Here is a 15,035-nt window from a genome sequence, read left to right as displayed (position 1 = left end):
AGTGTATAATAAGTTAGATATCCACTGACAAGAACGACTATATACTACTCTATCCACCAGTGTATTCTCCTATTCTTTATTTTAGACATAAACACGAGGAGAAAATACTTTTCGTTTATGACCAAAGCAAGTTGAGCTCGTTAAAGAAAATCGAATCGTAGTTTTCCAATAGCTAACTTTTATTGGTCCTATTCGGTCAATCTTTCTTTCAGACTCTTTCTCATTTTCTAATCATTCGTAACAATCTAACAAGCATTTACAAAGTTCGATTTTCAACACGATTGTCATTTTCAAATTTTTATTCAGCTTCAAATAAAATAAACATTATTGCTATAGAATTTTTAATTCTCTATAACCGAAATGTTGTTCATAATTATAAAAGAATTTATACAACTTGGAATCAACTTGCAAATACAAATTTAAAAAATATCAAATGGAAAGCTGCTTAGTACTTACAATAAAAACAAATTAAAACAAAAGAGTGTCAGTGTCAATTACCAATGACTGACTGATGCACAAACTAAATGGAAACTTGTTAAATTAAAAAACAGAAAAAATTTGTGATATATTGCTATATGATTTTATAGTTGATGATTTTAAGTTGATCCTAACTAACAATAAAGCTTATAAAAGCACCTATAAAATATTGTCAGTTTTGTAATAAGACAAAATATACATGGACAAAAATTATTTTGTCTTATACTCACTTTTATCTTTAAAACGTAGTCTCAAAACTTTTCAAGTCACTCTAGATATTTTTTTAATAGACATTATCAATTTGAATATTTTAATTCGATCAATCGAATCTATCGAATTCCCACTAACAAATAAGATTCGAGTATTATCGAGTATTATCGAGTATTATCGAGTATTCTCGAGTATTCTCGAGTATCGCGTGTATGTTTCGAGCCAAGTGTCAAACAGACAAAAAAGGATGGACTTCGAAAGTCCGGATGTTGAAAAAGAATTTCCAGGACTTTACGCATCGGAATCAGCCAAGAAGAGTAACGAGAGTGATTGTAAGTAACAATAATAATGACATTAATAATGTAACACTAGTAGTACGAAGATTGCGAAGAGGTTATGTACATGTCATTTGATTCAATTAACGATTGCAAATAATCATTTTATATAACATTCTACGTCTCATTCTATCAAAATGTATTTCTTATTCAAAATCTATATTAATATCTTATTATAGATATAATTTACTTACTTAATTTACTTTTCGATTTTAGTCAGCGACGAAGGTGGTCACGAGAAACATTCAAAAAAGGAACTTCTCGGTGGTAAACGAAAAGAAAAGAAAGATCGTAAAGATAGGGGATATGCCACTTTAGAAGGTGAAAGTTCACCAGACGAGGATCAAGAAACAAAGTATATATAATTTAATCATTGTTATTAATTATTTCTTGTCTATTATTAGTAAATATAATATGCTTGCTTTTTACTTTAATATACTTGCACGTTATGTATATTCATTTACTATTATTGTCATGTTTATAATAATATTTTAACAATCATTTCAACAATTATTGGAACCTAGCATTAGTTTATATTATATCTTTCTTCTTCTTCTTCTTCTTCTTCTTCTTCTTCTTCTTCTTCTGATATACTTCTTTACTTTATTTATTATTTACTATTTTTCATTTTCTACATACAAGGATAAAATGTAATTTCATATATAATGAAATTCTGCTTTTACGATGCTATATTTCATTTGTAGGAGCCCATCAAAATCAAAGAAAACCAAAGCTTTTAAATTTCCTTCAAAAAAAGAAAAACGGGAAAAATCTCGAGAAAAGGAAACTAAGGAAAAGGATGTCGAAAAAGATAAAGATAAGAAAAAGAAAGATAAAGATGATAAAGACGCAGAGAAGGATAAACGTAAGGACAAAGAAAAAGATAAATCTAAGCAAAAATTAAAAGATAGAAAGAAGGGAAAACATGGTGAAGAAGGTTTAGATATTGGTGGTAAAGTATATCTTCTTAATTATTTTTTGTTATCCTTGTTTAAAATATAATTATTAAAATAGTAATGAGTATATAATTCATCTGTTTTAGAGGAGCAACCAATATTTGGAATCTGTTTAAGTCTTGCGGTTGAAAGAAGTCGATGTCATGATGGTGTTGAATTACCCTTAGTTGTACGCGATTGTATTGACTATGTAGAAGAACATGGCATGAATATAGAATGCCTGTATAAAATCCCTGGGGTTAAATCTAAAATACAAAATTTAAAAAAACTTTATAATCAACGAGAGATTGTAAATATAGCAGAATTTGAACCCACGGTAGCTACAAGCTTATTAATACTTTTTCTTAGGTTTGTATTGAAACATTTTATTTTACACATTGCTTCAAGTTTCAATATTCCAAAATTCACATAATGGCGATACAGAGAATTGCCAGAACCTGTTTTAGAGAATAGTGAAATGATATCAAGATTTGAACAAGCTGCATCAACGAAAGAAATTGCTCAACGGGAATCACAATTATTTCAATTAACGCAACAATTGCCAAAATGCAATAGAACTCTCCTCGCATGGATCACTTTACATTTAGATCATGTTGCAGCACGTGTATGTTATTTATATAACTATTGAAAATCATTATGTTAATATATAATAGATCTGATATAAATATAAAATAATTGTAAAATGACTAAAATTCATTCTGTTTTAGGAAAAAACTACTAAAATGAATGCCCAAACAATATCGATGACATTAAGTCCAGTTTTACAAATGAGTCATAGATTATTATCCGCCTTACTTTTTCATTGTAAAGCGCTCTTCCCTGATGTACAATTGAAAAAGTACATTCCACCACTTGCATCTGGTAGTACAAATTTACCAGAAACTGTAGAAAGTATAGCGGCTGAATTAATCAAACAGGAATCATTATTATCACAAATTCATATGCAAATGAATGCAGGCTTCGTTACTAAATCAAAAGAAGAAGAATTATGGGAAGTTCAGCGTATGATAACACAATTAAAGGTAAGCTTTCCTAATTAATAAGTTGTTTATTAAATGGAATTGCAATAAAAAAGAATTTAATTTTTTCTTATTATCAAATATATCGTTAGAGAAAGTACAAAACAGTTCAGAAACTTGAAGGCACTGCACAAAAAAGTTTAGACGAAGAAGTGAAGTCTAGCGATGAGAATCCCTTAGATCCAAATTCACAAAAAGCAAAAGTTATAGAAAAGGAAACTGGACATTTAAAAATCGAGGGATTGAAATCATCTAACACAACTGTAAAAAAAAATAATCAACAGCATAATGCAGAGGATATTAAGGATAAGTGTCCAACTTGTACAGGATCGAATACGAATATTATTAAAAATGAACGAAAATTAAATTCGCAAGAATTAGACGTAGTAGACTCAGTTGAATCATCTATTATGATTCAAAGTAAAGAACAAGAAAATAATACAACATCTAAAGGAGATAATGCTGGTATATTAAATATATTATTTTATATAATTATATTATTATTTTTTTTTTTTTTTTTTTTTATTTATAAGATATCTAATAAAAATTTTGAATATAGAAATTGAAGCAGAGAATGCTGTAGCTAAATTAAGAGAAAGTTTAATTTACGAAGAGTTATTAGATATGCAAGCAATATTAAAATCTCGTATTACTCAAGAAAAAAGTGAAATTAAACGACTAAAAGAAGTGCTTCTTATGATAACAACACGAGAACCAGATAAGAAGCCAAAACCAAAAGAAAGAGTTCACTCTCCAAACGAAGCTGAGATAACAGCAATGATACAATTAGCCAAAGAAAATCAATTATTAGAGGTATATTAATAATGTTGTTTCTCTTTTTCTAATTACAAATTATTTTTCTTATTCAATTTCAAATAAGTATAATTAATGTTTTATTTAATAGAAAAAAATGACAACTTTAATACGTAGTATTATTGAAGAAAAAGATGCTTGCGTAGAATTGCGTGTCCAAATAGCAATTCATCAACTAATGGCAAAAACTTGACCATAAAATCGTTATATTGATTCTTTAATAATGTTATAATAATAACATGACAAAAATAATTTAATGAATATTACGTTTTGCACAAAAAAGAATATATAGTTTATAACATGTTATAATTCCTATAATCCTTATAAATTTATATTCTATGAGTCTTCAAAATAATAAGAGAGTACTTTTTTATACTCTCAGCAAACAAAAACCTTTCAATATTTTACAGTTTAAAAATACATTATTCTATTATTGCACATAATGTCTTATAATCATGTTAATTGTGATTGTATCATTCCAGTAAAGAATGACTGATTATCAATAGAATAGAAAAGATTAAATACAATCAACACATATTTTGACTATTTAATTTCTAATCAATATTAAAGAAATCACTAAAATCTAGTAAAAGATATTTTGTGTTTGATTATCTATTTATTTTTAACGATCCACTGTACAAGTATTATTTGATTTAATCAAAGAAATGAAAATAAATGTAAAAAGTAAATATTTAAAATAAAAATAACGATTGAAATTACATTGTACATTGTCTGTAATATATACTGCATCTATAATTTTTAAATAGGTAAGTGTATTTTTTATTTCTTTGAAACTAAGGCTGTGCATCAATCAAAATAAAAATGACAAAAAATAATAAAATACGGAAAATCTCCCTTGAAAATGTAAATTCAAAAACAAAAAAGGTTTTGTATCATCTCGGTTTCAAGATCTCCTGAACACATAGACGTTGACTGTTCATAGATATCACTACACCCTCTGTTTAAAGTAATGTTTAAAAAGTAAGCGCTACGCTCTTTTGAACAGGGACAGGGAACATATAAATCTTCAATACCCTCATAATCAATATCACTGGAGGTGAGGCTGAAAATTGGAAAAGTTCGGACTCTTTTCGGAAACGGCAGTCTTTTATCGCCGGCATTGCTTTGTCTTGAATGTTATCGCTAATGTTTCTTTTAAGTAACCGATACCTTTATATAATATATACACATCGGAAAGATCACAAGGTTTTTTTTAAAAAAAAAATGAAATTGAAATATCTAAAATTATAAGACTTATTATCTATAATATCATTTTTATTTTAATATTTTTTTCATTGTAATGTAATTATTATATAGCTCTTGAGCAGTGATGACTTTTAGAGTTAAATTGTCCTGTATTGTAAAAAATGTTTAATATAATATTAAAATAATTGTTAAATAATCAAAAGGAATACAAATCGCACGTATCGTTCTATCACTCTTTCTCTCTCACACGTGCTCGCGCTCCCTCAACTTATACGTCAAGCTTGCATACGTTTTCACTGCTTAGCAACGCTGCGCCGAGGTTGCCTTTGTATGAGCTGCTTAGCAACGCTCCGACGTAACGACATCACGCCACGCGCTGAGCTTGCCTTTGTAGAAACTGATAACATCTTACCACGCGCCGAACCTTGCTCTGATGTAAGCAACATTCTGCGACGAGCCGAGCTTTCTTTTGTCAAGCGCTTTATCACACACTCACGCACTCACACAATTATAACAAACCGGATGCTTCTACTCCCACCCTCGGCTATCGTGACGTCATATAACAAGCTTATGCTTGTTCTTCGCTACACACGCACACACTCACAATGCACACCGGATGCTTCATCTCCCACCCTCGGCTATTATGCGTCATACACAAAGCTTATGCTTGCTTCACCACACACGCATACACATAACACACAACACAGTAGCTCGACGACAAACAACGAACGGTGGTCGCCTCTCGTTCCGTCATCCTCACGCTAGACGCACGCATCCTAACAAAGCAACCATTCCTTATCTCTTTCTTTCACGCAAACACTCACATATATATGCTTGTTCCACACTCAGAAAATCATATATAAAACAAAGTATAAAAGTATTTGCATAGAAAACAATGCTCAGTATACAGTTAAATTTAAAGGAAGACTGTTTTCCGATCTTATACTTGGTATATTCAGACAACAGTGTAGGGAAAACACTTATTACGTATCCGGCTAAGGATATCTGAATTCTTTGCGTAGCCGGTACCACTCAAAAAAAAAAAAAAATAGAAAACAAAACACCTTTTTTTATTAAACAAGTTAATAAATTACAATCCGTTTAAAACAATTCACACGCAATAATTAGATGAACTCCCTCCGCTGCTTCTTGAAAACTCTTAGACACTAAATCGCACGTAACGAATCGCTATTAAACTAAAACGCTAAACTGCTCGTATTGTATCGTCACTCACTGCACACTTTCACGCTTATTCACTCTCAAAATCGATCGTTTAATATCGCTCAAATTCAACTTAATTCTATCGTTTAATCACACTTCTTTATCGCACGTATCGTTCTCCCTTTCTCTCTTTCTCTCTCGTAAACAAGAACTCTCCCGGCAACCAGCTTGCTTTGTTTTCACTCACTCGTAACGCTCTTACGTAGTAACGTGACGTCATACAACAAGCTTGCTCTTGTCCTTCGCCACACAACACACACACACACATTTTTGTAACGGGCAAAGTACTAGTACGGTTTAGTTGTATGTAAAAAACCGTTGATGGTTACCATAGCAACGCTCTGACGTAGCAACATTACGCCACTAACAGTGCTTGCCATTGTTTGACACACAACACACACACATACACACAACTTAGTAACCAGGAGTGAGGACCACGAATCAAAGCCAGAGAATAGGAAAAACTGTAGAGCTATATTCTGTCTCATTCTCTCGCAGGCTCAATCCTATATGTTTGTCTCTTTCTCTGCTCTTATTTAGTATCGCTTTCGTTTCATAGCCTCCTACCGTTCCGTTACGCAGCGGCCTACCGCTTCATTTTTTACAATTACCGTTACATTTTTCCAAATTACACCCATTCTAAAAAAAGTTTTCACTTCAAAAATTTTCATATGAATATATTTCTCTGGTTTTTCAGATGACTGTCTTCAATTTGGTTGCGTACCTAAGACAGAAAATAGTATAATATTGTGCAATATTGCTTTAAGGGTCAAGCAACCGGACCCACCCTACCAACTTTCCAAGAATACCCACGCTATGGACTTTTCAGAAATACCCTACCCCACGAACTTTTCAGAAATACTCCTATCCTACAAACTTTTCAGAAATACTATACAGAAATACAGTTCGTAGGGTTTGTATTTCTGAAATGTTCGTAGGGTAGGGTATTTCTGAAAAGTTCGTATGATAGAGTATTTCTGAAAAGTTCGTAGGTAGTAAAAAACAAACCTTTATTCAACTAATTTGTAAACTAATTCATACAACAGAGAAAATAAACTGGAAGTGTTTATTCATTACTATCAAGAATGATAAGAAGAATCTAACAATACTGCAACTATGAAAGATTTTTGAATGCACTGTTCTTATTATACTTACATTGGGAAGAAATCATATGCAGTTATATTCTATCAGAAGATTAGCAGAAGGAATGCATCCTAGTTATCACAAATTAGGAAAACAAATGGCTAATACATTATATTATGATATTCTGTTCTTGTACAAAATCTTTTACCAGGTTTTCTAAACGATGATGGAAGATATTATTGTTCATCGACTGCCAAGAAAAATTTATGTATTTATATAAATTAATATCTTCCTTGCAAAGAATTCCATGTGAATTATTATATGAATAGAATGCAGCTGTTCTGACTAAAAATAATCTAGACAATAATATGTTAGAGGCAAATATAATAGATTTGTTAAAAGAAGAGGTAAATATTATAATACTATTAAAATAAACTTACTTATATCATGTAAAAATTGATTTGTGGGTTGCATTTATTTTTAATCAATTAATAAAAACACATAGTGTGTGAGTTATCTGTATTTTATTACCGACTGGTAACATATGTTTCGCCATCTATCGGTACTAGATATTACTTCACTGTACCGACTAGTAAATTTAGGCTGCCATCTAGCGGAAGTAAATGTTACTATGTCTTACCGACTAGTAGAATATGTTTCGCCATCTAGACAAAAGATAAAACACCACTAGGACAAAATCAAGATGGCTACCTGTCAATGTAATTTGAATACCGTAAATACAGGCTATGTGCAGTGTAAAGTATTTAATTAAAAAAATCCTTTTAGTGATGCAATAATCAAGTGAATAATATTTTTTATTTATAATAATTCGTTTCATATTCTTTATTTAGTGATCGCCAATTCTGGATGAAAATAATTAAACTGGATAAAGTGCTGTGGGACAGTGTTATGTCATAACCTAAGAAAAATAATTTTCTTAATTAAATCCGAGAATGCAGATGAATTCGAGACGTTCGTTTTATCAAATTATTATAACAAATACTAGTAAGTAAAGTATATATTTTGTTATACGAAATTCTACTAATTATTAAAATATATGGATTATTTTGCCTTTTAACTTTATGCACTATCTAAACATTTTCTCTCTTAAAACTTATTTTGGTATATATATATATAAACTACTTTTAAAAATATTTTTAGATCAATTCAGTATGCAGATCTATATTTTAAATTCCAATCCAAGAACGTTATACCCAAAAGAAGAGGAGTCCGTTACACCATTGGATCAATGGATATATATTTCATTTTCTTACGGCTAACGATTAGAAGATTTGCATTGATTATGTAATCCGAAAAAGAGTTTTATTTTATAATATTATGTAAATAGAATGCAGCTGCAGTAACAAAGAATAATCAAGACAAGAATGTGTCAAAAGGTAAGCATTGCAATCTTGTATTTGTAAAAAACAAACCTATATCAAACTGATTGATAAACTGATTCATTTAACAGGATAGGTAAATAATTTGACTAGAAATGCCTAATCATTATTATCAAGATTGATAAGAAGAATCCAACAATACTGCAACTAACATTATTATATTAAACACTTATATGTCTATTTTGCACCCCACAATAATACACATGCACATACACAAAAAAGGATTTCTTGTATAAACTGTTGTGCTGCGACTTATCATCGTTGACTGTATCGACATATAATTTTATATAAATGAACGGGGTGATTAATTGGATCAAAGAAAATGTAAAATCAGAAAGGAATTTGCCTCGACTGTGTCTTTTATGTTAGATCATCATCATCATCAGCAGCAGCATCATCATTAATATATACTCTATATATACACATACATATTTCAATTCTCTTGCGTGACCATAAGAGTATAATTTCATGGAAAATTAATTATTATATAACAAAATATTTCGATGCATGTACAATTATATGTAGTAGTAGTAATTCATGTTACAGTAATCGACTTTTATTAACTGAACAACAAAAAAAGTGACATACTTATGAATTATTTTTAAAAGATTACATAAACACACTTGCAAAATAAATATTGTTTCAGATAATAAAAGTATTATTATTATTATTATTATTATTATTATTAATTTTGTGGTTATGGATTAATGATAAAAAAACATTTCTTATTATTTGAATTTTCGCGGGCAACACATTGCTGAGGAAAAATTCAAGATGGCTGCCGTGTCGTGTACTACCACGTGCACTATTAAATATTTAATTAAAGAAATGCAATAGTGATGCAATCATAATCAAAAGAATAATATTTTGTATTTAGAATAATTCTTTTCATATTCTCTTCTCTTTTTAGTGATTAGTGATTGCCAATTCTGGATGAAAATAGTTACAAATGGGATGTATTGGTGTGTGTGGTACAATAGTATTACGTCATAACCAAAGGAAAATAATTTTCTTTATTAAATCCGAGTATATATAGATGAATTCAGGATGTTCTCATTATATCAATTTATTTTAACAAATATTAGTTACTACTAAGGTACATCTATATGTATTTTGTTATACGAAATTTTACTAATTATTAAAATATATGTGTGGATTAGTTTGTCTCTTAACTTTATGCATTATCTAAACATTTCTGTCCCTTTTCTTAGCAAAATAACTTTACATGCAATTCCATCACACCAACTCTCCACGCACAGCAATGACACCATTCAAAAGGAGAGACTCCACACGATCATGAGGGATTTTTAAACCATCACTTCAACTTTCCACGCAATCCTATGACTCCATCCATAACCAAATATCCCATACAGTCATGAGGGTTTTTTTTTTTAACCATCACTTTAATTCTGCTGCACGCAATTTCAGTTTAATGCACTCTGTGTTCCTATTATACTTGCACTGCGAGCAAATCATATTTATATTGTAATGTTTAATCAAAAGAATACGAGAAGAAATGTATATCTTAGTTATCATCACAAGATATATGGATAACACACGTGGCTAATACATTATTATATTACCGACATTCAATTCAAGTCAAAATTTTTTATCAAGTTTTACGTACACACGGTAATAGAAGATAATACTTTTTTTTAAATGGCTGATAAGAAAAATTGATGTATTTGTTAATAAATATCTTCTTTTGCAGGGAATTTCATTTCATTATTATTATGGAAAAAGAATATGCAGCTGATATTGTTAAAAACTAATGTAGACTAAAATATGTAAAATGGTAAATATTATAAAATTATTCAAATACATTTATTTTTGGTTATCATATAGTATAAATGATTGGGATTTTATTAACTTTTTAATCAATTAATAAAAATGTTTATTAGGAAATTAGTCTTTTATCACCGACTGGTAAAGAGAATATGTATTGCCATCTAGCAGCGGTACTAGCTATTACTTCATTGTACCGACTGGTAAAATTATGCTGTTATCATCAAATGATGGAAATATTTAATTCACTTACCGACAAGTACAATATGTTTCTTCATCTAGACGAAAGAAAATACATCGCGCTTGGACACAATCAAGATGGCCACCTGCCATTGTATACTGCCACGTGCAATAAAGTTAAGTATTTAATTACAAAAAATTCAATAGTGATGCTTTAATTAAGTGAATAATATTGTTTTTATTTACAATAATAATTCAGTGTTCATATTTTATTCTTTTTTTTTAGTGATTAGTGCTCGGCAATTCAGCTTAAGAAGAAAACCATTGGACTTGATGTGTGATATCTTGTGAAGAAAAAAAAAAACCATTGGACTTGATGTGTGATATCTTGTGAAGAAAAAAAAACCATTGGACTTGATGTGTGATATCTTGTGAAGAAAAAAAAACCATTGGACTTGATGTGTGATATCTTGTGAAGAAAAAAAAACCATTGGACTTGATGTGTGATATCTTGTGAAGAAAAAAAAACCATTGGACTTGATGTGTGATATCTTGTGAAGAAAAAAAACCATTGGACTTGATGTGTGATATCTTGTGAAGAAAAAAAAACCATTGGACTTGATGTGTGATATCTTGTGAAGAAAAAAAACCATTGGACTTGATGTAAGATAACAATGTTTAAGAAGAAAACCATTGGATTTGTGTTTGTGATCTAAAATAGAAAACCATTGTACTTATTATTATTATTATTATGTTAAGTTAAAAGGAATATCATTGTACTTACTATTATTATGTAAATGTAAAAAGAATATTATTGCACTGTACAGGTGGACAGGTCGACAGGAAAAGTATACCATTGCACTTTAAAGGTTACTTGTCGACTTACAAAGTATACCATTGCACACTTTAGGTTACTTTGGATTACCACGTTTTGTGTCAAATTTTATTTCTTTTTTATCACCTATCCTATCATCCAAGCCATTTAATTTTCCTTTAATAAAATCAACCATTACATGTAAGTATTAATTATTGTAAATGTTACAAGTTAAGAAACTTATATTTTTTTTTGGTCATATAAGGTATTTTTTTTTTTATTTATAATGCATGAACATTTTAATAGAAATATTTTAGTAGACAATTGAATTTATTATTAACATATATACATTTTAGCATATTAATGAAATATTTTTGAAATAGAAAGTTTAGAATAGCATTGAATTTGAAGTTATGTTAACTGAAATAGAAAATCATTGCAGTTGAGGTTATGTTACTGTTTATACTTGCACTAGAAGCAAACCATATATAGAGTAGTAATATTTTATGAAAAGAATATTAGATATAAAAAATGTTTCCTAGTTATCACAAATTAAGAAAAGAAATGGTTAATTACATTCTAATGTTTGCAGTTCTTACTATATGTACTAAATTTATTAATGTACACTTATTTTATTGGGAATAGACTAAGAGCATAAAAATGTATATATTTGTATGAATTCATTTGTGTTTTTTTTTGTAGAAATACCATCATGTATTTTATAATGGAAATAGGATGTTGTTTAAAGAAGTAAGTATTATAATATTGTTTAAAATACATTTATTTTTGTGATATAAAACGTAAATTAATATAATATAATTAATTTTTTATAAGTTTACATAAATTTTTACTTTAGTTACCGACTGGTAGAGGGAATATGTATCGCCATCTAGACGACGAAAGAAAACACATCTCTAGGACAAATTCAAGATGGCTACCTGCTGTCACATTGTACTTTTGTGTAAAGTATTGTGTAGTAAAGTGTAAAGTATTTAATTAACAAAATTTCTTACAGTGATGCAATCATAATTAAGTGAATAATATTGTTTTTATTTATAATAATTCTTTTCTTATTCTCTTCTCTTATTTTGCAGTGATCACCAATTCACCTTAAGAAGAAACCCATTGGACTTGATGTTTGATATCTTGTGAAGAAAAAAAAACCATTGGACTTGACGTTTGATATTTCCTTAAGAAGAAATCCATTTAACTTGATGTTAGATATCTGCTTAAGAAGAAAACCATTGGATTTGTGTTTGTGATCTACAAAAGAAAACCATTGTACTTATTATTATTAGTATTATTATGTTAACTTAAGAAGAATATCATTGTACTTACTATTATTATGTAAATGTAAAAAGAATATTATTGCACTCTCTACAGGTGGACAGGTCGACAGGAAAAGTATACCATTGCAATTTAAAGGTTACTTGTCGACTTACAAAGTATACCATTGCACACTTGAGGTTACTTTGGATTACCACGTTTTGTGTCAAATTTTATTTCTTTTTTATAACCTATCCTATCATCCAAGCCATTGAAATTTTCCTGTAATGAAATCAAACATTATATGTCATTATTAATTATTGTAAAATTTAATTATGAAACAAATTTATGTGTTTTTTGTCGTATAAGGAATTTTTTTTTAATGCATGAACATTTTAATAGAGAATTGAATTTATTATAAACACAAGCCTTTTAGCATATTAAATAATTATGTAATAACCACGTGAGTTGTACATATAATGAACGGAACGTGTTAATTTAATAACCATTGCACTAAAGGTTATGTAAAAAGTTAAATAGAAAACCATTGCACTTGAGAGAGAGGTTATATGTAATTAAAATAGCACAAATCATTTCACTAAGTATGGATATGTTAGCATAAGAAAAATACCACTTTACTTGTAGACATATATGTGTAATAACGTATAATGAAAATTATTAATTTTTTTTTTAATAGGCAATGTCACGTCTGGTGGTTATGTTACTTTAAGAAGAAATAAATCATTACACATGATAATAGATTTTTATTATATTATAATAAGTAGACGACCACAGCACATTAGTTTATAAAAGATTTTAAACAACAACATCAACAAGAATATTTGCACTTGTGTATATAATAAGATAGAATAAAAAAAAAATAAAAGGCAATGTTATTTTAAAGTAAAGTAATGGATGTCATGCGAGATTGACAAGAGGGAGAAGCCATTACAACTTGATGTATGTCAGCTGTACAGTTCATTTGCATATATAATTACGAGATGGCGTCTTGAACTCGGTAGCGTTGGGATAGCCGATTTAGTATAAAGGGAGGTGCAAAGCGCATGGATTTCAACGCATCGGGGTGCGACCCCGACTCTGCAGAAGCAGAGTACTCCTGTGGCTGCGCTCAGGAGCAGGTTGCAATACACGCTTAGGCCTGAGCGTTGTATTCAGCTTGCTCCTGAGAATGACAGCCTTTGGAAAATGGAATGATGAGGAGTAGTAGTAGTAGTTGCATGTAGTAGTAGCTTGAAATAGTAGTAGTAGTAGTAGAAGCATGAAATAGTAGTAGTAGTAGAAGTATGAAATAGTAGAAGCATGAAATAATAGTAGTAGTAGTAGTAGTAAAAAATTAGAATAAGAAAATTGGGGGTCTTCTAGTATTAGAGGGGGCCTGGTCTCTAGTTAATGGGGTGGCAATCAATCGTGAGGCCGTGCCTGTAGCCGATTTTACAGGTCAAGGTCATCGAAGGTCAAGGACATCCAGGGCAAGGTCGCGCGCGAGTTTCTTTCATTATGTGGGTCAAGGTCACGCGCGGGGGTTCGTTCATTATGTGTGTGTGCGTGTTGATATTCACGCGCACGAGGGTTAAGTCAGTATGTGTGTATCAATTTATTTATTATTTTTTTTTTATTGGGTTTATTAGGAGTTTGTGTGTTTATGTTTTTTTTTGGGTGTAGTTAGAATTTGTGTTTATGTTTTTTTGGGTATTTTAAAAGTTTGTGTTTATGTATTTTTGGGCATTTTAAAAGTTTGTGTTTATGTTTTTTTGGGTATTTTAAAAGTTTGTGTTTATGTATTTTTGGGCATTTTAAAAGTTTGTGTTTATGTTTTTTTGGGTATTTTAAAAGTTTGTGTATATGTTTTTTTGCGGGTTTTTAAGAGTTTGTGTATATGTTTTTTTGGGTATTTTAAAAGTTTGTGTATATGTTTTTTGGGTATTTTAAAAGTTTGTGTATATGTCTTTTTGGGTTTTTTCAGAGTTTGTGTATATGTTTTTTTGTGGGTTTTTAAGAGTTTGTGTATATGTTTTTTTGGGTTTTTTAAGAGTTTGTGTATTTGTTTTTTTGTGGTTTTTTAAGAGTTTGTGTATATGTTTTTTTGGGAATTTTAAAAGTTTGTGTATATGTTTTTTTGGGTATTTTAAAAGTTTGTGTATATGTCTTTTTGGGTTTTTTCAGAGTTTGTGTATATGTTTTTTTGGGTATTTTAAGAGTTTGTGTATATGTTTTTTTGGGTTTTTTCAGAGTTTGTGTATATGTTTTTT

General features: G+C 29.6%; 1 protein-coding gene and 1 long non-coding RNA gene across 5 annotated transcripts; one reads left to right on the top strand and one right to left on the bottom strand.

Annotated features, from left to right (window-relative positions):
* The first annotated feature begins 858 nt into the window (after window positions 1–858).
* On the top strand, window positions 859–9,892 carry Rlip (Ral interacting protein). 3 transcript variants are annotated; one of them, XM_089175215.1, is made up of 12 exons: window positions 859–1,019; window positions 1,239–1,377; window positions 1,727–1,974; window positions 2,065–2,326; window positions 2,402–2,582; window positions 2,686–3,000; window positions 3,090–3,462; window positions 3,557–3,810; window positions 3,902–8,075; window positions 8,172–8,325; window positions 8,482–8,717; window positions 8,792–9,892. In XM_089175215.1, exons 1-9 carry the CDS (start codon window positions 935–937, stop codon window positions 4,001–4,003), a joined length of 1,959 nt encoding a protein of 652 aa, XP_089031341.1. In that variant the 5' UTR covers window positions 859–934; the 3' UTR covers window positions 4,004–8,075; window positions 8,172–8,325; window positions 8,482–8,717; window positions 8,792–9,892. The 3 variants fall into 3 exon arrangements, with proteins under 3 accessions (XP_089031341.1, XP_089031342.1, XP_089031339.1); XM_089175216.1 differs by having other exon boundaries at window positions 3,902–8,080; XM_089175213.1 differs by having other exon boundaries at window positions 3,902–8,325.
* Window positions 9,893–11,039: 1,147 nt separating this feature from the next.
* LOC149031597 (uncharacterized) lies at window positions 11,040–13,780 on the bottom strand. Of its 2 annotated transcripts, none has more exons than XR_016177509.1 (3): window positions 12,838–12,978; window positions 11,470–12,762; window positions 11,040–11,397 (listed from the first exon to the last, which is right to left on the bottom strand). It is a non-coding gene; the product is annotated as an uncharacterized LOC149031597 (long non-coding RNA). The 2 variants fall into 2 exon arrangements; XR_016177510.1 differs by lacking the exon at window positions 11,040–11,397 and adding an exon at window positions 13,764–13,780 and having other exon boundaries at window positions 12,477–12,762; window positions 12,838–13,047.
* Between the last annotated feature and the right edge of the window lie 1,255 nt (window positions 13,781–15,035).

Source organism: Polistes dominula, unplaced genomic scaffold, assembly GCF_049000335.1.
Source record: "Polistes dominula isolate Pdom_NZ unplaced genomic scaffold, Pdom_raw_medaka contig_82, whole genome shotgun sequence".
Taxonomy (NCBI): Eukaryota; Metazoa; Arthropoda; class Insecta; order Hymenoptera; family Vespidae; genus Polistes; species Polistes dominula.
Note: the sequence above shows the minus strand (reverse complement) of the source record. Positions and strands in the feature narration are given on the sequence as shown.

Excerpts from the sequence above, each read along its gene's own strand:
- Rlip (XM_089175215.1), top strand. The coding sequence starts at position 935 with ATGGACTTCGAAAGTCCGGATGTTGAAAAAGAATTTCCAGGACTTTAC. Across the intron at positions 1,378-1,726 it reads GACGAGGATCAAGAAACAAA|GAGCCCATCAAAATCAAAGA; the intron begins GTATATATAATT and ends TTTCATTTGTAG. Across the intron at positions 3,811-3,901 it reads AAGAAAATCAATTATTAGAG|AAAAAAATGACAACTTTAAT; the intron begins GTATATTAATAA and ends TTTATTTAATAG.